General features: G+C 44.9%; 1 protein-coding gene across 10 annotated transcripts in view; it reads left to right on the top strand.

Annotated features, from left to right (window-relative positions):
* The window catches only part of LOC111863758, a 119,187-nt gene that overhangs the window by 40,773 nt on the left and 62,171 nt on the right, over positions 1-16,243 (top strand). For 5 of the 10 annotated variants that reach the window (XM_023850388.2, XM_023850384.2, XM_023850386.2 and 2 more), the window contains exon 3: positions 15,871-15,972. The exons of 4 other annotated variants lie outside the window; for them this stretch is intronic. In XM_023850388.2, coding sequence (XP_023706156.1) covers positions 15,871-15,972 — 102 coding nt within the window. Of the gene's footprint in view, positions 1-6,536; positions 6,601-15,870; positions 15,973-16,243 lie in introns of those variants that run through there. One more of the 10 variants, XM_023850390.2, reaches the window with a different exon arrangement.

Here is a 16,243-nt window from a genome sequence, read left to right as displayed (position 1 = left end):
ATAGCAACAGAAATGTTTGTACATACTTTGTTATCCACCGAATTTATTCAAAGCAGAACTGACTGGTGTTCCTGGGCAGTAATTCTCATTCATAGCATTCAGAGTGTTAAGATTGTGTGACTTTGCCGCTCGGATGTCGTGTTCTGGGTTTCTTGGCGCATTTATGAATTCCTATTTCTGAGATCCTAGCCATTACACCATGGAGCTCCAACATCTTTCTGTTATCCCTAATTGTCTACCAATGTCAGGATAGTAGCCCACCCACCCAATTCAAAAATCGTGTTTTCAAATGTCTTGCAATAAATGCGTACATTAAAAAAAATGGTCCTTGATGTCCAGTTTTCCTTTGATACGACTCGGATCGCATAGAAAACGACGCCTCCAACATTTCTTCGTTGCCGCGGGAATGCCTTTACCGAGTTCTTACCTAGCAACGATGGGGAGATTCATAGACAGACCAACAGACTTTCCTTTGATAAGACACGGACCGCATAGAAAATGACGCGTCCAATAGTTCTTGTTGCGTGTATTCGTTGCAGCAGGAACGTTTTTACCGAGCCGTTGCCTAGCAACGATAGGAGGGATACACATATAGACACACACTGATGGAAGGGATTTATGAAATACACCGCTGAGATGGGCTCAGTTGCCATAATATACATATCAAATTTCATAAAAATTGGTCACGTGTATTCCAAAGTTGATAGGGCGGCACACACATACACGCAGGATGAATATCGCATAAGCCTACGTAAGTAGGGTAATGAGCCAGCCTTGCGTCCAGTGGGCATCGGGCCACAGTTTGTAAGCTTTCTCGTCACCAATACTAGTGGAATAAATCAATACCGGGACAGATGAGATGAGCTGAACATGCAGCATGCATGAAGGGAAGTCGTTTATAAATCGTTTTGGAAAGAGAGCGTTTGCGTGGATTAGATCTGGATGGAAGGACCTCTTTGAAGCCTGAATTTAATCTCAGTGGTTCGATGAAGGATGCTCAAAATTATTAGATCAAAGAAAGCAGGCCAAATTTCAGTGGTTACAGGATCCAAGCGAGTTAAATGGGGATAATCTGAACAATATAAGACGTGAAACCAGCAGGCATTTCAGGAACAAAAAGAGGGAATATCTGAAAGACAAAATTGATGAGCTTGCAATGAACAGTAAGAACAAGAAAATTAGAGACCTGTATAGAGGAATAAATGACTTTAAGAAGGGTTACCGGCCTAGCAGTAACTTAGTAAAGGATGAGAATGGTGATCTGCTTGCAGATTCCCACAACATTTTGAATAGGTGGAGGAACTACTTCTCTCAGTTATTGAATGTACATAGGGTCAGTGCTGTTAGGCAGATAGAAATCTATACAGCTGAACCGTTAGTACCTGATGCTAGCCCTTTTGAGGGTGAAATTGCTATTGCAGAATTGAAACTGTATAAATCGTCAGGTAGTGATCAAATTCCGGCAGAACTTATTCAAGCAGGAAGCGAAATATTACGTTCTAAGATCCACAATATAATTCTATTTGGAATAAGGAAAACTTCTTGATCAGTGGAAGGAGTATATTATTGTATCAGTTCAAGAAAGCCTACGATTCAGTTAGGAGGGAAGTATTGTACAATATTCTAATAGAGTTTGGGATACCCATGAAAGAAGTTAGGTTAATTAAAATGTGTTTAAACGAAACGTATAGTAAAGTCCGTGTAGGTAAACATTTGTCTGATAAATTTCCTATCCAGAATGGTCTAAAACAAGGAGATGCTTTATCGCCACTCTTTTCAACTTTGCCTTAGAATATGCCATTAGGAAGGTCCAAGGAAACCAAGTGGGACTGAAACTAAACGGGACACATCAGCTGTTGGTTTACGCCGATGATGTGAATCTACTGGGTGATGATGTAGATACCATAAAGAAAAACACACAAACTTTAATTGACGCAAGTAATGAGGTTGGTCTAGAGGGAAACACAGAGAAAACTAAGTATATGTTACTGTCTCGTCACCAAAATGCAGGGCAAAATCGTGACATAAAGATAGGAAACAGATGTTTTGAAAATGTGACACACTTCACATATTTGGGAACAACGATAACAGTTCGAAACCTGATTCAGGAGGAAATTAAGAGGCGATTGAATTCGGGTAATGCTTGCTACCATTCAGTCCAGAACCATTTGTCTTCTCGTCTGTTGTCCAAAAACATAAAAATTAGAATATACAAAACTATAATTTTGCCTGTGCTTCTGTATGGGTGTGAAACTTGGTCTCTGACTTTAAGGGAGGAACATAGACTCAGGGTATTGAGGAGAATATTTGGACCGAAGAGATATGAAGTCACAGGAGGTTGGAGAAAACTGCATAATGAGGTGCTTCATATCTTGTACTCTTCTCCAAGTATAATTAGAATGATCAAATCAAGGAGGATGAGGTGGGCAGGTCATGTAGCACGAATGGGAGAGACGAGGAATGCGTATAGGATATTGGTGGGAAAGCCAGAAGGAAAGAGACCACAGGGAAGATCAAGGCGTAGGTGGGTGGACAATATTAAAGTGGATCTTAGAGAGATAGGATGGGATGGTATAGATTGGATAGATCTAGCTCAGGATACGGACCAGTGGAGGGATCTTGCGAATACGGTAATGAACCTTCGGGTTCCATAAAATACTGGGAAATTCTTGAGTAGCTGCAGAATTGGCGGCGCCTCCAGAAGGGCTCAGCTCCATGAGTAAGTAAGTAATATTAGAAAGTGCAGTTTCCACCTCACAGGGAACACACTGCATCTGCATTACAGAGATGGGCCGGTTAATGCTATTTGGGGAAACAATCGTTACTTATTGGTAGAACCATACTGAACAGAAGCATATCTGTTTTCAAATGCGGGGGGGGGGGTTAAAAGTTATGCAGGTGGTGCATATAGTTACCACTGTTCTGTAAATGGCTGAGAACCAAGCCCCAGTGCCTCTTATCTACTCGTTTGTATCAGACTGCTTCAAAGCAACGTACAGTTCATTACTCTTCGTTATTTGTAACCTCGTTTTGTTTGCTCTTATTTGTGTCCACCTCTGCGGCTGTGTTGCCTGTCCGGGCGCCTTGAACTTGTAGTCTGCTTTCCTTCCTTAGGGGAAAAAACTAGGTTTTATGTGATCGGCATGCTCTTCCGTTCTATGTGTTCTTTCATCGTTAGACCCTGCTACCGATTTTCACGAAATTTTATATGAGCGTTCTGCCACTGGAGGCCACCCAAACCTCATAGTTATTAATTTTCCACTATTGGTAATACGAGGGAGAGTCAGTAAATCGGCCACAACTGGATGCAAAATATAAAACGTGTGATATTCGAAACTAGAAAAAACACTTATTGCTCAACATGTCTACCACTAACATCAGTACGCGTGTCCAATCGCTTTACCAGTGCGTCGAAACCCGCAGCATAGAAGTCTTTGATGTTGTCTCAGTCACTTCCGCACCTCCATTGCAACCTCTTCATCAGCGAAACGTTTGCCACCAAGGTGAGCTTTTACCAGACCATACAGATGAAGTCACTAGGGGCCAAGTCTGGGCTCTAAGGCGGATGTTCAAGAAGTTCCCACTGTGGTTATTGTATTCTGCCATGGGTTACTCGGGCTGTATGGGGTCTGGCATTGTCATCATGAAGCAGTACCCCTCTTGTCAGTTGGCCTGGAAGTCTTCTGCTAATTGCAGAACAGAAATTCACAGTACGATGCAGAATTCAGATTTACACCACGCTTCTGAAAATGTGTTAACAGTACTGCCTGAGAATGCCAAAACACGGTAAGCATAACCTTCCCAGCTGATGGCATAACCTTAAACCTTTTGGTTGAAGGTGAACTTGGATGTCTCCATCGCATTGAAGCATGCTTTGAATCAGGTTTGTAGTTATGCAACCATAACTCGTCCCCAGTAACAGTCCTGTTAAGGATGCGAGTGTCTTCTCCTTCATCTGCATACTGTAAGAGACGTTGCAAGGATAGACCCATTCGTCTCATTTTTTCGCGATCCGAATTAGCTGTAAAAGGAGTATCGAAGGTTTATTGTAAAGCGGAATTGTCGCAAAGGGACTGAGGAAAATCAAGAGGACGCTTTTCCGGGCCCAGATTTGTACTGGCCATGTGTTGAATATAAAGCAGAAGTGTTTCTGCTAGAGGCATCGTGGTGTGTGGTAAATGGTAAATGTGGCATAGAAAAAGTATAGGGGCATTGAAGTAAAGCTCCACTCATTCTGTATGCCGGCACGGAATGAAGCTGAATCTTCAGCAACACGCTGCGACTGCTTGTCATGATGCCTGTTGGCTGTGGAGGGGGTGGGTGGTGGTTGGCTTCAGAACCGTCCTGCACCGAGCAGTGGCAAACAGAAACCGACTACCCTTTATTCGATAACCAAGGTAGAGAAGATGCCCGGAACCTCAGACTCCTGTCTGAGGAACCTCCTGTGTGTGGCCCCCACTAGTGGTCTTCATATAAAACGGAAATTATTTTGCGAAGCACGCTGCAGAAGTTATGCTGGACGAAATTGTGTTTGAAGGACGAGATCTCGCGAGAGATATTATCCCACGATTGACTACATACGGGTTTTGGATTGGTAATCGGATTTATTGAGCACTTAAAGAGCGTAACTACAAATAACTACGACAGTCTTACTGAGGTACACACTCCAAATATCACTGTAACTACAGAACACATACATCTCGGTCTTCACTAGCCATTACTTGGTAGCGGCTTCCAACGGCGGTCGTTCCCCTTCCTCTGGGTTCCTGAACTGTCACCAGCCTCAGCTACCAGATTCTCACTTCTCATAACTGCAACTCTCAACGGACACAGAGAGAGAGACAGACAGATTTACTTTGCTACTGGTCGCTTACCGTCAAGCAGTTCATCTTGGCGACAAGCCCCTTGAGACTCACGAGCAAATTTTTTTTTCAACTGAACCCTTGCCCTTATGTAAGATCCAGTCGTTTGCAATTGCTTCTGACCTTCGCCAGCGCAGTCATTCTCGGGTCCGAGTCCCGTGGGACTCCTGACCAAATTTTACTGTCTCAGATTCGAGTCTCCCCCAACCTGGAGGACCAGCTCCCCATATTTGTATCCTCCAGGAACAGTGTGACCCAGTTATACCCCCAGGCACTGGGTTCCTACGACTCTCAGGGCTGCGGTGGAATTATTCCAACCCGCCTCCACGTGGGCTTACATAGCCCCAGCACAGACTACACAGTTACGTCTCTACCACTATTGCGTGTTGTCTCGTTGCCAAGGAAACGTGGTCACAGAGCTGATCCTAACAACGGATGTTGTACTGTTGCCTGTTTGCACAGCTGTTACGTGGCAGTGGGTATACATGCCACAGTATATTTTTAGGGGTTCTATAATTTTTGATGACGATAGGCTGGGTTCGTGTACTGTGATTTGTGATTCCTGGAAGTGGCAGTAATGGAGGATTTCAGCGGGATGAGTCCTGGGAGCATCAGTCATGTGCCCTCTGCGGGCTGTTCTGCAAGAAAAAGCAGGGAATTCCCCCAAATTATTACCAACGTGTGAACAGAATTTTCATGTAAGTCTAGCAAATATAACTCGTCGGAAGCGCGAGCTGCGGCCGGCTCGTCCTACTTCATAACATCTGTGGGCAGAGGACCGCAGTATTTTCTGAATCAGTTCCGTCAATCCCTGTCATTTACTTTCATGCTAAATATCGTGAAAATGATGATCCCCGCCGCAAATATGTTTCCGAAGGCTGGTGTGCAAGACAGTATAACCAACCGGGAGATAATATAGCGAATTTCTCTCTAGATAATGTAGGGCTTGCCGAAATATTATATCATGTCCATTGTTGCGATAAGGACATTTAAATTCTGACTGCTGTTAAGATTCCGATGTGCGAGGTACAAGACGGTTTGGGTAGCCACTGGAAGTTGAAACAAATAACGCCCGAGGTAGTGTAACCTGCAGGAATATTAAATTATGCCAATCGTCGTTGCAGGAACTTGAACTGCTGGCAGGTGTTAAGTTTCCCAATGCCGAGGTCTTCTTGAGTAACGAATAGGGACGTAAGGCAAACATTTATTTCTAGATAATTCAACTCCCGCGAAGAATTATTGTGCCTCTGTTGTTGTGAGTGGAACATGGTGTTCTGGTAGCTGTTATGTGTCCGAACTCCGACGAGCAACACGGAAATCGTACTGGGCAATTAACATTTTTTTGCTAGCTGTTGTTCCTGTTGGGAACGTTTTATGTGTTGTTGTAAAGGAACTATGACGTTGTTGGCCGCATATAAATGTCCGACGGCCGCAGTGTAGACAGCTGTATGATGTGGCTAGCTTGTTATATGTCCCTGGCGGCCGATGAGGACCCTGGCCGCATGCAGCAACATCAGCAGGGTAATATGGCGGTGTTCATGGCCATGTTCCTCGTGTGCTGCATAGAGGCTGTGATTGTTAAGATTGCTACCACCGAGGAAGAAGCCCTTCCACGCCTCAGCTCAGTGCTTCTACCTGGCGGAGAAGACGACCATGACGATTAGAAGGTTTTTATTGTTGTGGCAGTGGCGGCTCGTAACATGGGTTCAGTGCCAACAAACGTACGAAAGCACAAAATGTAGGTATCTACGGATATGTACCAGTTACTTTATACATGTATGGTTATGTGTTTAGTGTCAGAAGCTGGTCGAGTCGGACCCTTGGCTTCCATATGACGAGCCGTCTCTGCCTGTATGAAAGGATTGATGGAGGAGTTGATTTTTCCACAGACATGTTTTATGTAGCACTTCTTTGCTATAGCCGAGTTTGTTCACATGTTTGTGAAACGTTTCAGTTAATACTATTATACGATTGTAATATCAGAATTGACGTTAGCCAAACAGGTTTTAATTTTGTGGACTCGATAATACGGTTAAGTATACAACATTACCATCGTGTGCGACCAGTTTGATTTAATTATATAAACACATTCACATGTTTCCGTCTTAACAGACCATCATCAGAATGTCTTCAACGCGCGAGGAAGTGCTTTACACTTACAAAGATCAATTGTTCATCAGTTATGCTGACGTAGAGTTAAATAATTTACAGTCGCAGTAAAAACGAGACTCATTCAGCACATCAGTGTTAAAGCGTGCAGCTGTTAATATATTACAAATGATTTAAAAGATGTTTAATACTGCCTTACATATAATTTTCTATTGCTAGTGTGGTGGGACTAAGTCCCTTGTACTGCGGTCACTTCTGGCCTGTTGTACCAGCCCCAGATGATAGGTGAGGGTGATTGTGGAGCAATTGGTGGAATGAAGATTGGCACGGGAAACCGAAGTACTCGGAGAAAACCTGCCCCAGCGCCACTTTGTCCACCACAAATCCCACTTGACCAGACCCGGGATCGAATCCGGGCCGCCGCGGTGGGAAGCCAGAGACTAACCGCTTGAGCTATGGCGCGGCCTTACCTTACATATAAATATGTATTCGTCTTGGAAGGGGTGTGTGGAGTCTTCTTATGCTAATCATCCCGATAGTGATAGAATTTCCTTGGTCTTCAAATATTATACGGACTAATAATTGGAGCCGGGATAGCGCAGTCTTCATAGCAACTGGCTACGGGCTGGACGAACGAGGGGTCGGAGTTCCGGTCCCGGTAATGTTAAGAATGTTCTCCACTCCATGTTGTCCAGACCGGCTCTGGGGTCCACCCAATGGATTGGGGCTCTTTCCCTTGGGGCAAAGCGGGTGGACCGTGAAGCTGACCGCTCATGATGCCAAGAAAATGTGGATCTATACATCTACTCCCCAATACGCCTTCATGGCGGGTTTGATTCCCAAAAAAGATTATAGGATATTTCAAATTGACCTAATCCTTCCAGTAACACTATGGCCCTGGGGTCGACTAAGCCTCTAACAGAGATGAGTACCAGAAGTCTTCTTGGGAGTAAAGGGCGGCCGACGCATAAGGCCAACAACATCACTGCCATCTGTGAGCCGATTGTCTAGAAAATGTCGGAACCTCGTCGGCTCACAACCCTATGGGCCTGCACGGCCTATTACAGAGATAGCTTCACCTTTTATCCAATACGAAAAGAGATATCGCCAGTGGGTTGCGTTTCCGCGTCTCTACGAGCCTTACGAGTATCCACGTATTTAGCGTGCTATTAGCTGATTAAGTAAAACATGTCCAAGTATAGGCCATACATCCAGTTATGTTGACTGCTTCCTGCTACGGCCGGCCTGCCGAACGCGCGCAGTGCAGTGCATGTCCATGCGGGCAGTTCTCCTTTCAAGGCGGTGGCATGCAGGACGGAAGTGAATACATTGTCTCACGGCAGGTCACCTTCCCAGTATGTTACTCGGAGTGTCTTCAAGGGCTGCAAAACCGTTTTGTATGTTGGCATCATTCATGCAGCTGAATTACAGTGTACCCTCTCTAATCCGGATTAATTAGTGCGGGGGCCATCTGGATTGTGCGATAATCCGGATTGCTGAGCAGAAGATAGCCCTAAAAGACAAGAAATATAAAACATATAAATGAAAAATGTAATAACATAATGATGTTGAAAGTAAATAAAAAGTGAATCACTGCATAAATTTCTTCCTCTGTCAGAAGCTGAAATCCAGCTCAAGCTAATCTCGGATATTTTCTTGTGTGATTTCAGCCGCCTTCAGCGCAGTCTCAGAACCCTCTTGCCCTAAATCCCACGTGTCTTAAAGTGTGTACTCAACCGATTTTTTTATTTTCCGATCCGGACTTACCATAACCCGATTAGCGAAGGTTTGCACTGTATGTGGCAGCTTTCACTGTACGTGTTATGTCAACTAAAGGTAAAGTTGCCCCTGTTCTTAAGTAGTTAAGCACTGTGCCGTGGAGACATATGGGGGAGTGGAGTTATAGCTGCAACTTTCTTGACCTCGGCACTAGATGGAAGTGAATGGTCAGCTTCACTCCCTGCTGACTTATTCCCGGGGAGAGAGCCCCCGGTGTGCATTGGATGGAGAAGAGAGAAATCTTGCATCTCCGGGAATCGAATCCGTACCGTTCTGCCGGTCACTATACCAACTCAGCTATCCCTCCTCCGTGCGCATTGGGTGTACCGAATCCTGCGAGAAGCAAACGGTTGTGGTATCGGAGTTTTATTTTCGCGAATCGTTACTTGTTTGCTGAGAAATGTTAATAAGGTTGATTTGAGGTTCTTATAACGGTGTCTGTGAAGACTACTACCCTTGGGAATGTCGCGCCATGTAGTCTCATACAAGTTTGTCGGCGTTTTGGTTGAAAGTACTGCCTCCATCGTCAGTGATAAAGAGTAACCCGAAAAATCAACCAGCACCTGTTGATTTTCTCGCTTACTTCTTGTTGCTGAAGATGGATGTAGTACTTTTCTCCGAAACATTCTTAACCTTACACTAGAGTTCAAGCCGGGATAACGCAGTCGGTATAGGGACTGGCTACGGGCTGGACGACAGAGGGTTCGGAATTCGATTGCCGGTGGGGTAAAGAATATTGTCTTCACGTCGTCTAGATCGGCTCTAGGTCCCACCCAGCCTCCTACCCAAACAGTACCGGAGGCTCTTTCCCCAGGTGTAAAGCGGCCGGGTCGTGAAGCTGACCACTCACCTCCAGCTAGTGCCGAGGTCAAGAAAATGTGGATGTATACATCCACTCCCCCCACACGTCTTTATGGCGTAGTGCTTAATTAGTTAAGCACAGGGACAGCTTTACCTTTTACGTTACACTGGACTTCACGGTGTCACATCCTCAGTGTTTTTGTATATTTCTTGTTTTTCTCTATTTGGAGTGTGTAGTTTAATGCCTGATCAAATTATTTTCTCACGTCCCGTCTGATCAGGCGCCCAGTGAAGTTGGCGCGATGTAAGTGAACAGCTCCCAGTGGCTTCGTCTGTCTCTCGTGTTCATAGTGTCCTGTACCCGAGCACTTGAAGCTCAAGATTCCCAGATTTCTGTAACTATGCGATTGTAGGCGAGTCTGACCCCGCTAAAATGTTGCTTCACTGTCAGTGTTAAGTGACCCATATGATTTACTATTCCTTTTGCTTATGGGAGCTGCTTACATCTCGTTTAATTTTACAAGAAACTTATAATTCACTTCCTGTGAGGTGAGTCATCCTGGTTTCGAACCGATGGTCTATAGCGGTTACGGTATAGACTAAAGAGTAATGGATGGCGAAGGCCGCGCCATAGCTCAAGCGGTCAGTCGCTGGCTTCCCATCGCGGCGGCCCGGGTTCGATCCCGGATCTGGTCAAATGGGATTTGTGTTGGACAAAGTGACGCTGGGGCAGGTTTTCTCCGAGTACTTCGGTTTCCCTTGCCAGTCTTCATTCCACCAAATTCTCCATCATCATACTCACCCGGGACAGGCTATAATAGACCAATCAGTGGCCGTAGTGCCGAGTGGACCCAGTTGGACTCCACTCCGCACTAAGCGAAAATAGATGGCGACCTTTGTTGCAGGATAGCCAACTGAGAAAGTTTACAAAATACTGCACGCCAAATGAATAAAAAGAATTATTGAATATGTCTTTGTGTTCTTGCATTGAGGAAAGTGACAGAGGATATTCTTGAAGGTTTCAGTTTTCCACTTTATGGAATGAATGTGGTACTGTGAATTGCTTTTAAATATTTTATATGTATATATCAATCTGCCCTCCTCGATGTTGCCATCGCTGTCCGTGCGGGCAGTGCGGACGCCGTCTGCACACTTTAGTAGCTCTGGTAATGAAACTGTATCGTTGTCTGTAGCCATTCGCAACGGCGAGACGTGAACAAGAGGAACCCCTATAGCTGACAGAAAAGAGATGTATTGCATTCTAATAGTTCCTTTTATAAAATATGTCCGTAATTCCCCGGGCTTTACAACTGATGTTCAAGTGTCTATCTACCTGTGTTTAACTAATTAAGTACTACGCCGTGAAAACGTATAGGGGAGTGCATGTATGGATACACATATTTTTGACATCGGCATTAGTTGGAGGTGACTGGTCAGCTTCACGCTCCGGCCGCTTTATCCCCAGGGTGGGCCCCAGAGCCGGTCTCGACGAAATGAAGAGAAAATTCTTGCCCCTACCGGAACTCGAACTCCGATCCCTCAGCCTGTTTCTGCCTATAGATTTTCTGTATTACAAGGAGGCTTCTTAAGAGTAAGGCGTCGTTATTGAGACGTCTCCTGCGCCTGAAGCTGCGTCACTTCGCTTTCACCCTGAATTGTGTAGCGCCCAGATGCCCTGAGTAATGGAGTTCATACGTTACAGGATGTTGCCTTTGGCTTGGGGTAGCGACCACTGGAGGGCTTTTATGAACACGACGATAACGAAACTTTGAGTAACTAAGTGGTAGGTTCTCAAGAAAGTCTCTTCTCCACGGAATTTTTTATTAATTTGGTTACTTACATGAGCATGGAGTCGGTATAGCCACGGACTACAGGCTGGACAGGCCGGGTTCGATTCCCGGTAGTGTAAGAATTTCCTCTCCTCCACAGCGTCCATACCGGCACTGGGGCCCATCCAGTTGATACCAGGGGCTCATTCCGGTGGGTAAAGCGGCCGGGGCGTGAGGATGACCACACACCTCCATCTAGTGACGAGATCAAGAATAGTCCTGTACCTCCACTTCGCAACATGTCTTCACGGCATGTTCTACCTGAATTTACAAAGCGACAGTCCAAACTGTGCCTCCACAAGGCACCCAGGAAGCTGCAAGCACACGTGGCTGTGCCAGTAATGTGTCCTTCTGCGTTTCCCATGCGCCATATTGCCACACTTCGTGTACGCCGGAAGAGTAACGGAGGCTGTTGATACTTGTACATTTCCGGTATGCTTGAACTTGTGTCAGTTTTGCTGTGAAAGCAGAAGGGAGGTTTGATGGTACAGAGACCAAGATCCATATAGGCCGTAACGTTCGTATCGTAGCATCACGTTGCACTTCGTTACGTATTTATTTCTTGTTAGCCGGGATAGCATAGTGTGTATAGCGACTGGCTACGGGCTGGACGACCGAAGAGTTCGGTTTCTAGTCCTGGTGGGATCAAGAATTTTCTCTTCTTCATGTCGTCCAGACAGGCTCTGGGCTCCACTCAGCCTCCTATCCAATGGGTACCTGGGGCTCTTTGACCGGGCGTAAGGCGGCCGGAGTGTGAAGCTGACCACTCACCTCCAAACATGGATCTATTCATTTCACTCCCTCATACAGCTTCATGGCATATTGCTTTATTACTTAAACACAGAGAAAATTTTGCTTTACTTATTGGCCGTCTTACCTGAAAATTTATTTTTAAAATCTTCAAAAGTTTAAACTCTAAAGTCCCTTCTACTTCACTGTTATTTGTACGCTGCAAGTTTCGACCAACATTTATGCCTCTACAATTGCTGATAATACCCCCTGAAGAACTGAACATAAGGACGGAAGCACAGCAATTTTAGAGACCTGAAGATGACCGATGTTGGTCGAAATATGTAGTGTGCAAACATCAGTGATGTAGAAGAGATTTAAAATTTAAAACATTTTTAAAATTTTAATGGGAGCACGCGGTAGCGTAGTTGGTTGAGGCACTATGCTACAAGCCCGAAGGTGGCGGGGTCGAATTCCGATAAGGTGGATATTTTAAATTGACCTAAACCTTCCAGCCGCACTATAGCCCTGGGGTCGACTCAGCCTCTAACAGAAATGAGTACCAGGAATTAAATAATTTTCCTGGGGAGTAAAGCGCGGCCGGAGCGTAAGGCTGACAACCTTACCGCCATCTGTGAGCCGATTGTCTAGATAATGTGGGAGCCTCAACGTCTCACAACCCTATGGGCCTCCACGGCCTGGTGCAGGGATAGCTTTACTTTTCTACCTTTTTACTTAAAGAACAAGTTGCATGCAGGACGGCTAATGACATGAGTTTCTTATATTGTTTACTCTTTATTTAACGATATCAGCTCAGACTATGGCCGAATAATGTTTAACAATAAAGCGTTGCAAAGCTTGTGGGAGGGTATACTCGTGACCCAATTTGATGTACGTGTACTGTGCTTCTGGTTGCCTAAAGAGACTGACAAAGCCACCGAAACTCCAGTCAGAAGGTCCTGTCTGCATGCCGAAATTCGGTTATTCGTGACGTGACGTCTCTGATACGAGGCGGCCGTGCGAAGGCAACAGCTGCCTTTGGTGGCGTTTCTTAGAGGTTACTCGTCTCACATTTGTCACGCAGAGTGAAGCCCTGAACAGACCTCATTGAGTAATACTTAAAGAATTAATATATCTTTGTATTTCTCGTGGTACCTACCTATTAACAACTGACCCACGTAATTTACAAAGTTACCGCCATCCTACACAAGATGCTGGAGCCAGGTTAGCGACAAGCTGGACCGCTTAGCGGTGGGAGTTCGAGTCCCGGCAGGGGTAAGATATTTCTCCTCTCCACACCTTCCAGACTAGTTGTGGTGCCCACCAGCCTCTTATCCAATGCGTACCGCGGGATCTTTCCCCGGGGGTACAAAGACCGGGGTGTGGAGCTGACCACTCACCTCTAGCTAGTGCAGAGATAAAGACTACGTGGATATATACATCAACTCCCCCATATTTCTTGGCGTCGTGCTTGATTAGTTAAGCATAAGGGCAACTTTAATTTTACTGCCATCCTATCTGCCACGTTAGCGCTGCTTGACCACAAACTTAGGCCTTTAGTTCCGTTTTCAAAAGGTTTTGTTTTTGATTATGCCTTTACAAACAATCAAAAACATTGTGTATTTAGTTTTTGTGTTTTGTTTTTGCATATAACTTCTGCGTTCTAGAGCGCTGACATGGCGGACAGTTCGGCAACAAAGTTTTGTAGTGATTTGAGTCACCCGTTAGTACGTAAGTGCCTTTCTCTTTTATCAGTATTTTAGTGAAAGACCTTAATGGAGCACTGTAATCTTTTCTTGGATTGGGGGCTAAGCATTGCAGCTGCACTGTGACTTCCATCGAAACGAGCTGACCGCGTGAACCTTCTTATCGGTCACTCTTCATAGCGAAATTGCGGCCTGCGACATTTAACTAACAGAAACATGGCTACATGCTGAATATTAGTGAACTGCAAACATGGTGCTATTAGTTACTAAATTTCTACGGCTCTATCTATCCTGGTTCCACGCTTGTATGTGTTTGGAACAATCTTTTATGTACTTGGCCTGGTCTCAGGTGTTTATAACCTTTGTGTTTTGTGATATCGGTTGTCCAGTGATTGAGGCTAGCTCTTTCTAAGGGACCCAACAGAATAGGTGTTTTTCCCTCACCTGAGGACGGAACCAGATCCAGTTTCCGAAACGTCGTGTTTTTATTAGTTGTCTTAAAAACCAGGACGATGGATAAAGTCCGAAAACCCAGTATCTCCATGGTGCTATTGATTTATCCTCGACTGTTACTGTATAGTTACCGCTGTTGGGATTGTTGCGCTCTGTATCACGGGAAGCTACAGTGTCGACGAATGTGCAGTTGTGAACGTTTCAAACAGATTACTAGAATTTATATTGTAGTCCTCTGATGTAGTCTGGTAGGTGCATAACAGTGCTTCGGAGGTGCACATCTTCAGGGGAGAACTGCGCTGAGTAAATGAGGTGGCTGATTGAGGTCCCACAGGAGAAGTCGAAGGTGAATGAGCCACAAAAGAGGAGTCTGCAATCGCAGCCAGGAATGGGGAAGAGGAGATAGAGCCCCAGTGGACCCGGAAGAGAAGGGCAGCTGTTCATGGACAGGAGAACAAGCTATGAAATATCTGCAAACCATGATAAAGACTAGATTGAAGTTGCAAACCTTTGAAGGACTCTATGCAGAAGAGCCAAGTCAGGACTCATTTTTTGACTTACTTCTGCCCTGAAGATGGAGACACTACGTCTGTATGAAATGTCCATAACAATGTACCAGACTTCCCGGTATCATAAAGAAAATCACAGTATGAAACTTCACTGCCATGAGAGCATCAGATCTCGTATAAATTGCTTAATCTATGCAGCCTATCTAGAGTACGTCGCCTTGCGAGTTTTTATCTCTTCACTTCCCATCTTACTGCCTTTATATCTCGTTTTCTTGTAAAAGTGATTAATGTAATCAGTTCCACGAAACGTGCACACAGATCACATAACGTCAGAAACCCTCCAGGATATATCCAAACAATCTTAATTTCCTAAACAGACGAGTTGTAATATTTCTGTTCCTCTGGGTGCGTGCCTGCTATTCAGCCATTGCCTAGCAAGGGGCATGTTTGCAGAGCCGTTCTCTAACAACGGCTCTCTGCTGGCTTCACAATTCTGGCTTTCGACAGACATGCCACAGTATGATTGGCGGTTAAGAAGCATACACCCCTGCTTTTACCCTTCGTCAAAGTAACATTTTAAGACTCAGTTCCCACCCCCCACAGGCTACTGTCGGTTACAAGGACCAACCGGACAGTGCTTTGAACGTAATCGCTGCTTATTTGGTAGACTCATACATAAAGCATAAATACAATATGTGGAGGAAAATGTGTGGGGATTTTAATGTTAAAGCAAGCGCTTTGATGGGCCTCGTTTATGCACTTGTGTGTATCCGCTTGCGCAGTTCTTCCCTCGAATGTGAAATACGTCTGACTGTTTTATTGGCTACTTGAATGTTCGTGAAGTTTGTATATTGTGGCTGTCCGTCCGCTTTATTACTCAAATTTAAGATCCGCCTATCTTCTGTATATGTGGTTACTTAAGTATTCAGTGAGTCCATTTATTTCTTGATCATTCTGGTACGCGTGGAACTAAATAATAAGGCGCGCCTAATTAATTTGTTTCTTAACTTGAAAATTCGCTGAATCTGCCAAGTCCGTCTGCTTAATGTATTTAGCCACCGAGTATAAAATGATTTGTTTGTTGATTTCTCAGTAAGCTGCACTCCTCACTACGCACGGAGGGTGAAGACGAGAGATGTCCGCGATGCGAAACCACAGCGTCACGACGCAAGTGCTCCGTCTGTGTCCGGCGTAGGTGAGAATTCTTTGTTGATAAGTTCGAAATTTCAGCACAACACAGTAAGCGGTTTAGGTAAATGGAAACTTTCAGTAACAAAAAGACTAAAGTAAGACGCAATAAATGTATCTCGTTCGTTGGTTTCATATCTGTAATCATATTATGACGTCACGCAACAGTATTGGGTAGCGATCACGTGACATGTGTTTGCTGTGATGCGTTGTCTGTCCCGCGCCTATAAAAGAGAGCAAACTGCCGACGCTGAAGCAGTAAGCTGGAAGAGCGAGTT

This window comes from Cryptotermes secundus, unplaced genomic scaffold (genome assembly GCF_002891405.2).
Source record: "Cryptotermes secundus unplaced genomic scaffold, Csec_1.0 scaffold572, whole genome shotgun sequence".
NCBI classification, from domain to species: Eukaryota; Metazoa; Arthropoda; class Insecta; order Blattodea; family Kalotermitidae; genus Cryptotermes; species Cryptotermes secundus.
The sequence above is the reverse complement of the archived record's forward strand: the minus strand, read 5'-3'. Positions and strand labels throughout refer to the sequence as shown.